General features: G+C 33.0%; 2 protein-coding genes across 8 annotated transcripts in view; one reads left to right on the top strand and one right to left on the bottom strand.

Annotated features, from left to right (window-relative positions):
- Nucleotides 1-14,247, bottom strand: part of LOC145306744 (OCIA domain-containing protein 1-like) — a 369,294-nt gene that overhangs the window by 28,396 nt on the left and 326,651 nt on the right. The gene's annotated exons all lie outside the window — the stretch shown is intronic.
- Nucleotides 1-14,247, top strand: part of LOC145307066 (uncharacterized) — a 29,310-nt gene that overhangs the window by 13,722 nt on the left and 1,341 nt on the right. For 3 of the 7 annotated variants that reach the window (XR_013875273.1, XR_013875270.1, XR_013875271.1), the window contains exons 8-13: nt 72-150; nt 2,061-2,373; nt 10,366-10,431; nt 11,291-11,410; nt 12,554-12,602; nt 13,031-13,245. Coding sequence is in view for 2 of the 7 variants with exons in the window: in XM_080149406.1 (XP_080005532.1) it covers nt 72-150; nt 2,061-2,373; nt 10,366-10,431; nt 11,291-11,410; nt 12,554-12,602; nt 13,031-13,091 (688 nt within the window). In the remaining 5 variants the exon portion in view is untranslated. Of the gene's footprint in view, nt 1-71; nt 151-2,060; nt 2,374-10,365; nt 10,432-11,290; nt 11,411-12,553; nt 12,603-13,030; nt 14,246-14,247 lie in introns of those variants that run through there. The other 4 variants (XR_013875272.1, XR_013875269.1, XM_080149406.1 and 1 more) reach the window with 2 other exon arrangements.

Consider the following 14,247-nt stretch of genomic DNA (forward strand, 5'->3'; position numbering starts at 1 on the left):
CCTTTAATGTTAAGACAAGGACAAAACCTTTTTTTAATATTACTGTATAACAGTGTACTGTTTGTTGTAAGGTTTGGACTAGAGAACGAGCAGCAGCATGCACTAGGAAATATTACCGGGGAACTTGGCCTGGGTAGCAAGCCCATCAAGGTAATAATAATCCGCGGGATTAGAACTGGTTCTCAGCATGATATCCGCATAATATCCGCCTAAAATCTGTCTATAATACGATACGATAAAGAACTAAAAAACAGCTGAGATCTAAAGGGATAAGACAGTGGCCAATAAATTGATGTAAACATCCCTAATGATGAGACACAAAATTCCCTCTTATGTAGACTACAATTATTGGTTAAAACGTTTGGACATCAATCAAAATTCATTAAAGATCCCCAAAGTTTTTAAGCCAACGAATAAGAAAACGTTAATATAAAACTTTAGAGACTACTGTAATAAACATCCCATTGTCCCCTACCTCTCTGTAATAATAACACCCTTCAGACAACCTCTTTTTCTTGAATATTTTTAGCTTCCGGACATTTGAATGTTTTGGGGAAAAATGAGGATTCCTTTAACGATTTAGAAAGGGTATCAACTATATAATCGTTACCAGGAAGTCCGTACCTTCATTTAAAATATGGTAATTTTGACAACAATTTATCATTTGATATAATCATCTAATTTTTTAAACATTAATTTTGTGGTATCTTAAGTGCCTTGTAGAGTGGCTTTGCTCCCCCTACTTTAGCTTGGTCTGCACTAATCTAAACATTCTAAATTAACTGACCAGAATAAGATCCGTTGATGGCTAGATCTAGAAAGAATTCATCATAATTACTCGATATCTTAAAGTTGTTGTTTTTTCTGGCAATAATAAATTGTGCTAATATTCAAAGTGAATACCTAGTTGGTCATTGATAATAAAATTTTCTCTATAACTGACTTTGTCCGTCGGTCTGATCATACTACAATTTCTTGCACAACAAGGTACAATATAATGAGCATAGCATTTCTATAATCAAGTAATAAAAATGTCCTTAAACAGTATCCTAAATTTAAGAATTATACAAACAATTTTATTTAAAATTTTGTTTAAACCTCTAAATCAATATTCTGCTTTTTAAGTTCTAACACTCTGCAAATGTTAGTATCTGTTTTTCCTACCGTCTAATTTAATAGCTTCGTTTTTTGATGATATCATCCTTGTAAGGACTTTTTGAAGAAAAAAAGTCCTGTGGTTCTTCCACAATTCCATAAAAAAAATTAATGCTTTCGTCATTTCTATGGCCTTGGGGTACCAAAAAATTTGTCTGTGTGTTTGTTTGTGCGAGCACTATAATTTAAAGAGAAAACTTTTTAGTGAAGATTCCTAATATTTTTACGGATCTGCTCTATACATTTTTTAACCATCTGTTTGTAGGTCATGCTTTAAAAACCTTACAATTTCAGTATAAAAAGTCTTCAGTTTTCATGAAAGTTATTCTTGTTAAAGCAAAGCTTTTCTATAATTAGGGTCAGTACGTCCGTCCGGAACGGATAGCTTTTTTGTTAATTTTGGCATGTTAGAATTGTCCTATCGATTTCAAACTTTGCATGGTGATTTATGTAGTAGTTAGTTACAATTTAGAAAGCGTAACAACTCAATAATCATTACCAGAATGCCCATACATAGACGTCCAAGCTATTTTTTTTTGGGGGGGGGGGGTAAAATGGCGCGCCAAATTTTTTTCCCCAAAAAAAATTTTTACCCCGGGGGTAAAATTTGCTTGGGGGGGGTAATTACCCCCCCCTGAAATTTGTTGGGGGGGGGGGGGTAAGTTTATTTTACCCCCCCCCCCCCCTAAATTTATCCCCTGGGTAAAATTTTTGGGAGGTGTAATTTAAATTTTATTAAATATTTAGTATTAAATATGCGCGCAAAAATTTTTTTTATTAGGGATTTTTTATTTTTGGGGGGGTATTTTCCCCCCCAAAATTGATTGGGGGGGGGTTATCGCCCCATTACCCCCCCTTGGACGTCTATGTGCCCATACATCCATTTTAAACATGTTTTTATTTAGGTTTCCATGGCTAATCAGAAGAACCGTGCCGAGCAGATGAATGGGCTGGGCGGGGGCATCACTGCCCTCAGTGGGGTGGGTGCACTGTCGCTGGGCGGTGCCGGGTCCCCCCCGCCCCTAACTGGAGGTGCAGGCGGCACCTGGGGAGGTATAACCACCTGGCCGGGACCCTCCACCTCCCCCTGGCCGCCCCAGAACCACGGGGGCGCTGCTAACGGCCACCACCAGCCAACTGCAATGACGTCCTGGGCCCCGGGGCTGGCAGCAAGTCCATTGTCGGCTGCGGCTGCTGCCTTGACTGGCCCACTCTCAGGTATTCAGATTATTCACACAGGGATAAGACAATGGCTGATAAAGAGAGGGATAGGTTTCTGGTAAAATCTGTAAACTTAGGTTATGTGTTATAAGTGAAGAACAGTAGTAGAACGATAAAAATTTGTGTTAACTACGGATTCTACCAGAAACTTACCCCTCTCTTAATGTACATTCCCCAATAATGATACACAAAATTATAGATTAGTCAGTGGTTGAAACGTTTGAAGACTCAATTTAATAGATCAGCAAATCAAAATCCATTAAAAGTCTTCAAAGTTCTTAAGCCAACGAATAAAAAAACTTTGGGGACTAGTGTGATAAACAGCCCATTGTCTCCTCTCTCCCTCATATTCACATCTATTCAACAAAAGCCAAAAATTATGGCTTATTATTGGCTACTCTATAATTCTGTAAAAAAAATCGGTAATCCGCTTTTTTTTGGCGGATTTTTTAAAGAATTCAAAATTTGACAGATTGCAAACCCTAGTTTAAATCTATTTCGGGTGAATTTACCACCCCCTCCTAAGATAAATCACCCCTAGAATCCCCCCCCCCCCCCCAAAGGTCTCTAGAGCTGTAGTCACTTATTTTTGTAAGATCTCCAGAATTGATACATTAAGGGGGGGGGAAGTTTTGACACATTTGCGTAAACCTGGCACCCTGGCTTTATCTTTGGACTGAGAGGGTAGGTTATTAGGGATAAAATCATTCTTATATTATGAATTTCACGAAGTTTTAAGATTTTTTGGATAGGCCTCCAGGTTCCGGAGCTCCAGGCCTCCAGGTGGTCTCTGGACAGGTAAAAAAATAAAAAATTTCTTATTTGGACAGTTAGAGGTAAGTTTATAAAACAACATAACCTTCTTTTAATATATTATTTACATATTTGAAGAAAAAATTACAATCGGCCTCCAGGTTCAGGTGCTGGAGGCCTCCAGGTGGCCTCTGGACAGGTAAAAAATCAAAATTTCTTATTTGGACATTTAGAGGTAAATTTATAAATCAACATAACCTTCTTTTAATAAATTATTTACATATTTGAAGAAAAAATTACAATCGGCCTCCAGGTTCAGGTGCTGGAGGCCTCCAGGTGGCCTCTGTACAGGTAAAAAATCAAAATTTCTTATTTATACAGTTAGAGGTAAGATTATAAAACAACATAACCTTCTTTTAATATATTATTTACATATTTGAAGAAAAAATTACAATCGGCCTCCAGATTCAGGTGCTGGAGGCCTCCAGGTGGCCTCTGGACAGGTAAAAAATCAAAATTTCTAATTTGAACAGTTAGAGTTAAGTTTATAAAACAACATTACCTTCTTTTAATATATTATTTAAATATTTGAAGAAAAAATTACAATCGGCCTCCAGGTTCAGGTGCTGCAGGCCTCCAGATGGCCTCTGGACAGGTAAAAAATCTAAATTTCTTATTAAAACACTTAGAGGTAAGTTTATAAAACAACATAACCTTCTTTTAATATATTATTTGCATATTTGAAGAAAAAATTAGGATCAGCCTTCAGGTTCAGGTGGTGCAGGCCTCCAGGTGGCCTCTGGACAGGTAAAAAATCAAAATTTCTAATTTGAACAGTTAAAGGTAAGTTTATTAAACAGCATAAGCTTCTTTTAATATATTATTTAAATATTTGAAGAGAAAATTACAATCAGCTTCCAGGTTCAGGTACTGGAGGCCTCCAGGTGGCCTCAGGACAGGTAAAAAATCTAAATTTCTTATTTATACAGTTAGAGGTAAGTTTATAAAACAACATAACCTTCTTTTAATAATATCATTTAAATGTTTGACGAAAAAATTACAATTGGCCTCCAGGTTCAGGTGCTGGAGGCCTCCAGGTGGCCTCTGGACAGGTAAAAAATCTAAATTTCTTATTAAAACAGTTAGAGGTAAGTTTATAAAACAACATAACCTTCTTTTAATATATTACTTACATATTTGAAGAAAAAATTAGGATCGGCCTCCAGGTTCAGGTGCTGCAGGCCTCCAGGTGGCCTCTGGACAGGTAAAAAATAAAAATTTCTAATTTGAACAGTTAGAGGTAAGTTTATTAAACAACATAAGCTTCTTTTAATATATTATTTATATATTTGAAGAAAAAATTACAATCGGCTTCCAGGTTCAGGTGCTGCAGGCCTCCAGATGGCCTCTGGACAGGTAAAAAATCTAAATTTCTTATTAAAACAGTTAGAGGTAAGTTTATAAAACAACATAACCTTCTTTTAATATATTACTTACATATTTGAAGAAAAAATTAGGATCAGCCTCCAGGTTCAGGTGGTGCAGGCCTCCAGGTGGCCTCTGGACAGGTAAAAAATCAAAATTTCTTATTTGGAACAGTTAAAGGTAAGTTTATAAACAAAATAACCTTTTTTAATATATTACTTACATATTTAGAGAAAAAATTAAAATCGGCCTCCAGGTTCAGGTGCTGGAGGCCTCCAGGTGGCCTCTGGACAGGTAAAAAATCAAAATTTCTTATTTGAACAGTTAGAAGTAAGTTTATAAAACAGAATAACATTTTTTTAATATATTACTTACATATTTGGAGAAAATTTACAATCGGCCTCCAGGTTCAGCTGCTGCAGGCCTCCAGGTGGCCTCTGGACAGGTAAAAAATCAAAATTTCTTATTTGAACAGTTAGAAGTAAGTTTATAAAACAAAATAACCTTCTTTTAATATGTTACTTAAATATTTGAAGACAAAATTACTATTGGCCTCCAGGTTCAGGTGGTGCAGGCCTCCAGGTGGCCTCTGGACAGGTAAAAAATCAAAATTTCTTGTTTGAACAGTTAGAGGTAAACTTGTAAAACAAAGTAAGCATATTTTCAAATGTTATTTATGTATTTCAGGTATATCCTTAAAAATATTTACCTCAATAATTGAAAATAAACATACTTTTTTGTTATATTACTTACCTACCTCATTGATATAAAAAATTCAAATTACCTTCCATATTTTATACTAGGGATCATTGGGAATCAATAATAATATAATAAATAATATATTAAAAGAAGGTTATGTTGTTTTATAAGTTGACCTCTAACTGTTCAAATAAGAAATTTTGATTTTTTACCTGTCCAGAGGCCACCTGGAGGCCTCCAGCACCTGAACCTGGAGGCCGATTGTAATTTTTTCTTGAAATATTTAAATAATATATTAAAAGAAGGTTATGTTGTTTTATAAACTTACCTCTAACTGTTCAAATAAGAAATTTTGATTTTTTACCTGTCCAGAGGCCACCTGGAGGCCTCCAGCACCTGAACCTGGAGGCCAATTGTAATTTTTTTTGTCAAACATTTAAATGATATTATTAAAAGAAGGTTATGTTGTTTTATAAACTTACCTCTAACTGTATAAATAAGAAATTTAGATTTTTTACCTGTCCTGAGGCCACCTGGAGGCCTCCAGTACCTGAACCTGGAGGCTGATTGTAATTTTTTCTTTAAATATGTAAATAATATATTAAAAGAAGGTTATTTTGTTTTATAAACTTACCTCTAACTGTCCAAATAAGAAATTTTTTATTTTTTTACCTGTCCAGAGACCACCTGGAGGCCTGGAGCTCCGGAACCTGGAGGCCTATCCAAAAAATCTTAAAACTTCGTGAAATTCATCATATAAGAATGATTTTATCCCTAATAACCTACCCTCTCAGTCCAAAGATAAAGCCAGGGTGCCAGGTTTACGCAAATGTGTCAAAACTTCCCCCCCCCCCCCCCCTTAATGGAGCAAAATAGGATTCTGAATTTTGAATTAAACAGTAACTTTTTCTCAATTTTAAATAATGAAACGATAAATGAAGATTTATTATTTAATCCATATGAAAATATTGATATAAAATGCCAATACTTTGATATTTGTAAAGTTATAAACCACTTAAAATCAAAGAAAGGTTTAAAAATTATAGGTTTAAATATTCAAAGCCTTCAATCAAAATTTATTGATTTTCAAGAATTTGTTGATGAATTCTTGAGGCAAGGTTGTTATCTTGACATTATATGCTTAGGGGAAATCTGGAATATAAAAAATGATGATTATGTTAAACTAAAGGGGTATGATTTTATATACAAATGTCGATCTCAATCTAATGGAGGTGGGGTTGGTATATATATAAAAAAAGGTATTGCATTCAAGGAAATAAAAGCTTTATCTAGATTTGAGGAAAAAATAATTGAAAGTTTAACCTTAGAGATTAGTATTGGGAAAAATGATAAAATATTTCTAACAAACGTCTATAGATCAAATTGTAAGCATCCTAATCTAACTGAAAGTGAGCAGTTAGACAGGTTTATCAACTTGTTCTCTGACTTACAAGCAGATCTAAATAGCCGCAGATACCCTTCCTATATTATTGGGGATTTAAATTTTGATCTATTAAAATTTGAACAACATGATAAAACTAGATCACTACTTGAAAATAGCTTTGCAAATGGTTTCTTAGAATTAATCTCATTGCCAACTAGGATCACTCATACAAGTGCTACTCTCATAGATCATATTTATACCAATGATAATAAAAATAAGTTTGAGTCATTTATTATTACAGCAGATATTTCTGATCATTTCCCTACTTGCACTATTATTCTTGACAAAGTTAAAGAGTCTGGTCCTGTTTTTATTCAAACTCAAAATTTTAGTGAGGAAAATATTTCCTCTTTTAAACATGATATGTTAAATGCTGATTGGAGTTCTGTGTCTAATAATTACAGTGCTCAAGATGCATATAATAAATTCTATAGTATTTTTAATGAGTCATACTCAAGACATTTTCCATTTAAAAAAGTTAAACTAAATAAAAATATTCATAAAGTTGAACCTTTTATGACAAATGCTTTGCTTAAATCTAGAAAGACAAAATTTGAGTTATATGACATTAAACTTAGAGAACCAACTCAAGAAAACATTTCTAAATACAATGAATATAGAAAATGCTATAATAAAGCAATTAAAACAGGGAAAAAATTGTATTTTCAAAAATCTTTTGAAGAAAATAGGAATGATTTGAGAAAAACATGGTCAATATTAAGGGAAGCAATAAGGAAGCAAAATGACAAAAGTTCAGTCATAACTGAAATTTTTAGTGATGGGGTTTGCTATAAGGAGGGGAAAGATATTTCTAACAAATTTAATGAATTTTTTACAACCATTGCAGATGATATTACAACTAAAATAAATCCATCAGATAGAGACTGCACTTATTATACCACTGCATCTGACTCCATATTTTCATTTACTCATATTTAGCCTAAAGATATAGTAACAATTGTAAATGGTCTAGAGTCTAAATCAAGCCAAGACATGCTAGGTGTTTCTAATAAACTTGTGAAAAAAATCATTGAAAATATTGCTATTCCTCTCACTCACATTATAAATTTATCCTTACAGTCAGGCAACATTCCAAATGAGCTCAAAATAGCCAAAGTTTTGCCAATTTTCAAACTTAAAACAAAAGAATCTGATCTATTAAGTAACATGTCTAATTATAGACCAATAAGTCTTTTGCCAATCTTCTCAAAAATTCTTGAAAAAATAGTTGCAAATAAACTTACTGCATATCTTGATGAAAATAACCTTATTTACAAACATCAATATGGCTTTCAGAAAAAAAAGTCAACCATACAGCCCATTTTTCATCTAATAAATGAAATTGTAAAGAATAGTGATGATAAAAAGTATACAGTTGGAGTCTTTTGTGATTTACAAAAAGCTTTTGATTGCTGTTCTCATAGAATCTTGCTGGACAAACTTTCTAAGCTTGGAATCAATGGTACAGAATTGACATGGTTTAAAAATTACTTAGCAAATAGACAACAATTTGTTTACGTCAACAATGAAAAGTCTGATATGAAATATATTAACAAAGGTGTACCTCAAGGTTCTATTTTAGGACCCTTACTATTTTTAATTTATATCAATGACTTAGCTAAATGTACTACTCTATTTACATTACTTTTTGCTGATGATACCAGTTTTTTAATTTCGGGTAAAAACCTTCATGATATTATTGATATTCTTAATATTGAATTAAGAAAAATAACTTATTGGTTTAGAACTAATGAGTTAAGCCTACATCCATCAAAAACTAAATTTATGATATTTACAAAAGATGAGTCAACAATTGACTTTGATAGCATTAGTATTAATCTTGATCACAATAATGATAACCAAAATGATCCAAATTTGGTACACAAACTTTCATATGTCAACTCAAGGAGTGAAACTCCTGCAATTAAATTTCTAGGTGTTTATCTAGATCCTAAATTAAACTTTAAATATCATATTGATATGATAAATAAAAAGATTTCACGCTCATTATTTGCTATAAATGCTGCAAAACATATTATTGGTGGAAAAGCATTGCAAACTCTATACAATTCACTTGTCCATAGCCATCTTACATATTGTGCCCCAATTTGGGGAAGTGCAGCAGCATCAACTCTTGATAAAATTGTAAAACAGCAAAAAAAAGCACTGAGAATAATCACCAACTCAAAATATAATGCACATACTACAATTTTATTTAAAAATTTAGAAATTCTTCCTGTAACTCAACAAATTGTCTATTCTAAATTACAATTTATGTTTGATTACGTTAATCATAGGCTTCCATGTTCTTTTGATAACTTATGGATTAGAAATAGCACAAGAACAACAAGAGTCCTTAGAAATAATCAACAGTACAATGTTCCATTTGTTAGACTTGAGACATTAAAAAAATTCCCTTACTCTGATCTACCAAAGTTATGGAATGAAATCATTATTCCTAATACTAATCCTAATCCTGAAAATGAAAATGATAATAATAATGACGAGGTTATTTATACTTTTAGCACAGTTATGTCAAGAAAACAATTTTGTATGAAACTCAAAGATTTTTTGTTGGAAAAACTTAATTTTATTTGTAATAGAGAAAACTGTTCTGAGTGCATAAACATATCTTGAAAATTGATTTCATTAAAAAACCTAGTTATTTTTTTAAGTAGGGGGGGGGGGTTGTTTTTTGGCGGGGAGGGGAGGGCTGAATATAGGGCAAAGCTCAAAGTGGCATTCTATAAAAAAATATTATTTTGAATTGTGAAATTTCTGTTTTTTTTTTGAAAAATAATACAATGACAAAGGCTTGAAGTATTGCTTTTTTTTCCTTTTTATGTTTTTTTTCTTTCTCCTTTCTTTTTATAAAAACTTTACTTATCAATCTTAAATGATATTTTAAAACTTGAAATATGGTATTAAAATTATATACAACAATGATCTATCTTATTATTTTTCCTTTTTATTCTCTTTACTTTTATATTAATTTTGTTTTATTTTTCTCTAAATTCCTTCATATATTTTTTTTCTTCTCATTTTTCTTATTATTTACTGATTTCTCTAACATAATATAAATGTTTATTTGTGTTTTTTTTACTTTTTTTACCATCCTCACAACTCAATTTAACTAAATTAAAGTTTCAATTTTCCCTTTCACATTTAATTTGTTTTATATTCTTTTTTTTCTTTTCGTCTTCTTTAAAAAGGGGCTTCAGGAATCAAATACACTATCCCCATTTTGGTCAAGATAGTACTCCTGTAGCTCCTGGTGCATATCCTGAAAATTTTACTTCTTTTCCACCAATTTATATTTAGTTAATAATTAATCTCTTAGTATATATTTTTTTATTTTGTATGAGACTAAACATCATAATGTAAACTCTAAATTGTCGATAGATAGCAGCAATTTAGAGTATTGTATGTGCTATCTCCTAAGCTAGGGGGTACCTGGCAGCACCAAATAAACATTATTATTATTATTATTATTATTAATACTAGGATCCGACACCAAATTTTCTTGTTCTATAAGAGTGAACTCTGTAGCGGGCTAAAATAACGATCTCCCCCTCCTTAACTCCATCCCCTCCCCTCCTACTTGGTAAACGGCCCGACCAATAAAAGCGAGGGGAAACTGCAACCTATATTATTTTTCTTATTTGCAGGGGCTGGTGCTGGTCTTAGTGGACCTCTGAGTGGACAGCTCAACAATGGCATTTCTGGAATTCTAGGTACTTTATAGTTTACAGTATCGCTTCAAAACCGATTAATATCCGATGGATTAGAACCGGTTCTCAGCCGTCTAACTGAAAAATTATGTCTAGCAGCGTATTATACTCAGTTTTCTACGAACCAGTTTTTTAGCCTTTGCCTTCGGCATCTCGGGGCTTAATAAACCTTTTGATTGTACATTTTATATCCGCGGAAATACGATGAGAGATATAACAATTTTACTTTACAATCGGATTGGTGTACATCCCTAATACAATGATAAACAAAATATCCCCTTCATGTAGATTACAATTAATGGTTGAAACGTTTAGACACTCAATTAAGGGGGGTGGGGAGAGTGGTGAAGTTTGCTCACTTATAGGAAATGAAATTCAATAGGTATCAAATTTTGGCCTGGCCAATTCTTTTTGTAAGCTCTCTTATATGATTGGATCTACCTGTAAAACTTTAGAAATTGAATCCCAAGACTTTCCTTCTAGGGGCTAGTGGAGCAAAAGATACCCCCCCCCCCCCCCCCATCACTAAAAATATGAGTTCTGAGCTTATTTTTAAAGATATCAACCCGTTTTCTTTAAGAAAACTTTTTAAAATAACTAAGTAATCATTAAAGATTTCATATTGGGACTTTCCTACTAGGGGCTAGTAGAGCAAAAGCCACCCCAAACACTAAAATTTTAAGATTTGAGCTTAATTTTAGAGATATTAAGCTTATTTTTTAATGAAAACTTTTTTTCACACAACTGAACTAGGTAGCCACAACATATATTTTTTTTAGCCCTTTCCCTCTAGTTACAAGTGGGGTAAAACACCCCCGAAACACTAAAACACTAAAATTTTAAGTTCTGAGTTTATTTGCAGGTGGTCTTGGTGGTGGAATTGCAGGAGGACTGGGTGGAGCAGGACCAGCAGGACTGTCCATGCCAGGTCCGGTATCCAGCCCGTCTCCAGCTCAGGCTCCTCCTACAGCTCCTAGTCCAGGTACAATTAAAGTTATGTTTGTTCTCTACAGGGTTAGCAAAGATCTGCTATTGTCCGCAGACAATTGAAAAGTCCAGTTTTAACCGGTTAAATCGTGGTAAAAACCAGAATTTTCCAAAAAGGTAAATTCTTTGTTAAAGTGAAGTCGGTAATTTTTTTCACTTTTCATTAAATGACATTTTTCTCCATGCTCCATGTTCTAATCAACTGACAGAAAAAAAAACATAAAATAAAATTTGTTCCTGATTAAATTGCCTACAAAAGAGTATAAAATGAAATTTTTGTGAGATTAATTTTTTGGGTATTTATTGGGTCTCAAAGTCGGACGAAAAAAAAAAATTTGATTTTTTTGGGGTTTGATAAAGAATAAGTTGTACAAAAACTGGTTGGAGCTAGAGCTTAGACGTCTTCAGGGGACTTAATAAGCATCTAATGGGCTATCCATTTCCGTTTAAAACTTCAAAAAAGCTTGTATATTTTTTTCACAAATTGACCTTTTCTGAAGCGGGGCGAACTCAGTTTTGTCCTTTTTATACTAACTTTTTCAATTTAATATAAATAAGTGAAATTTCCGGAAAAAAAGTTAAGTTTCGCGTACTTGGGAAAAATATTTTTTTTTTCGGTAGAAAAAATTTACCTACCTTTCTTCATAAAAAAATTTGTGCATGCTCTTTATTACATTTAGCAACTTTTACCTTTAGGGCATGCTGTAATTAAATCAATACGTCATCGATTTTTTGAAGCTTGAAAATGCTATACCGACTTCGCCTCGTGGCGGATTGAAGTCTGTGCCGTATTTGAGATCAATTTTGACAAACTTCCCAAAGTCCTAGGATAACGCCCTTCTATGACCTTTTAGACTTTTCCGAGATCTTTCTACTGGTCGTGGTCCCATTTAAATTTTTACCCCCATTTTTTTTTCTCAAAAAAACGAAAAAACACCCGAGTTCGCGCCGCCTTATCCTACTGTTTTTAGGTTTTAAATATTTAGGTTTCCTTTCTATTATCTCTAAAACACCTGTCTATATTTTCTAAATATTTTGTGTCTATGCAATTTCTTTCTCTTTTATGGGGGGTTGCATGGTAATTAAAAGAATCCCCGAATTTGATTTGACTAATCTTTCATATTTTTAATTTGTTTAGGTCCAGATTTTCAGTATCATCCATTTTATCAACAGCAGTTGGCTGCTCAGTAAGTTTCTTTTTTCTTCTTTGAGCTGTTATCACACACTGTATTATAAGAATAATAATAACTAGTCGCTTCGACTCGAGCCTCTAGGGGCTGTGCCCCAAGAGGTAAATAAAAAAAATGCTGCCAATAGTTTTATGGCATTAACTGCCCATAAACCGAAAAAATGGAGGGGGGATTTTTTTTGTTTTTGGGGGAGTCCCACCCCCCAAGAAAATAGCTTAAACCCACCACAGGACTAATAGGTATATACCCTGAAGAGTAGTTTCTGATCTGTCCAGTGGTTACCGAGATCTTAAGGGACGGACGAACAGACAGACACATCATTTGTGTTATAGATAATCCACCTGTTAATTATGTATTTTTTTCTCAAGAGTAGCAAATATTATGTAAAGGATACACAGTGTTTCATAATGTTATTTTTGTTGTAGGCAACAGCAACAGTTGGCTGCCTGGCAATCAGCTTGGCAACATCAACAACAAAGGCTCTAGATATATATAGAGATAGATACAGAGAGAGAGAGAGAGAGAGAGAGAAGATACCCAGGGATTGATTGATTATAAAGCTCCTACACACACAGACATGCATGATGGATTATTAGTCTATTAATTAATAATGTATAAATATATATAAATAATATCTTGTGTACTACATACACATACATACACACACACACACTTTGTATAAATAAGCTACACCCCACTCTCTGCTGTGCACCCTAGCGTTCTTGTGTCCGGAGTTAATTATTTTCTTTGGCTGTAGCAGTAGTAGTAGTAAGTTAGTACCTAGCAATCATTGTGTAAATATATATTCAACTATAAAGCCAGTGAAAAAAAAATGCTCCAAAATTTAAAGATATTAAAAAATATTTCTCCATGTAAATATATATATAACAGTCTCATAGGAATCCAATTTAAACAGAATATATAATTAGTATAATCTATTTTTGATAATATCTCTTTCTCTCTCTCTCTCTCTCTGTCTCTCTGTCTGTATTACAGATATTGTGTGGTGGAGAGAGATACTGCTGAGCTCATAAAATGATCCAAGGGGTCAAGCAAATGTGTTTTATGGTATTTTTACTTTATTTTCTATTATTAGATGTTTACTATTCTCATTATTATTATTAATTATTTTTTTAACTACACAGTAAAGAAAAACCTTGACACAGAATTATGCATTCATATAGATTTATTTTTACAAAAATTATACCAATTTGTCCAGAGGAGTGGTGGGAAATTATTTTCCTCAGCCAATGGACAAATTGTAATTATTTTTATTATTATAAATAACATTATACTCCTTAATAAAAAGAAGAAGCTACAGTTCCTAGAGTTTAAATTAAAATAATTAAAGAAATCAACACAGACACACACTGATATACTGTGTGTGTAGAATACAAAAGTTGAATATGTTCTTCGTAACTGGTCCTTCTTGCAATGAATATGCGCATAAAAGTTCAATATGTTCTGATATTTCTTAACTGCTCCTTCTTGCAAGGAATATGCGCATAAAAGTTGAACTGTGTAACTTTTTCTTACTCCGGGGGCTGTAACAACTCATTAATCTTGTGATATGTTCTGTATTGTAGAGTAGTCGTGCTGTCAGCATATATTTTTATTAGAGGAATAAAATTATAAAGTTCTA

Source organism: Acartia tonsa, chromosome 15 (assembly GCF_053477335.1).
Source record: "Acartia tonsa isolate MP-2025a chromosome 15, ASM5347733v1, whole genome shotgun sequence".
NCBI lineage: Eukaryota > Metazoa > Arthropoda > Copepoda > Calanoida > Acartiidae > Acartia > Acartia tonsa.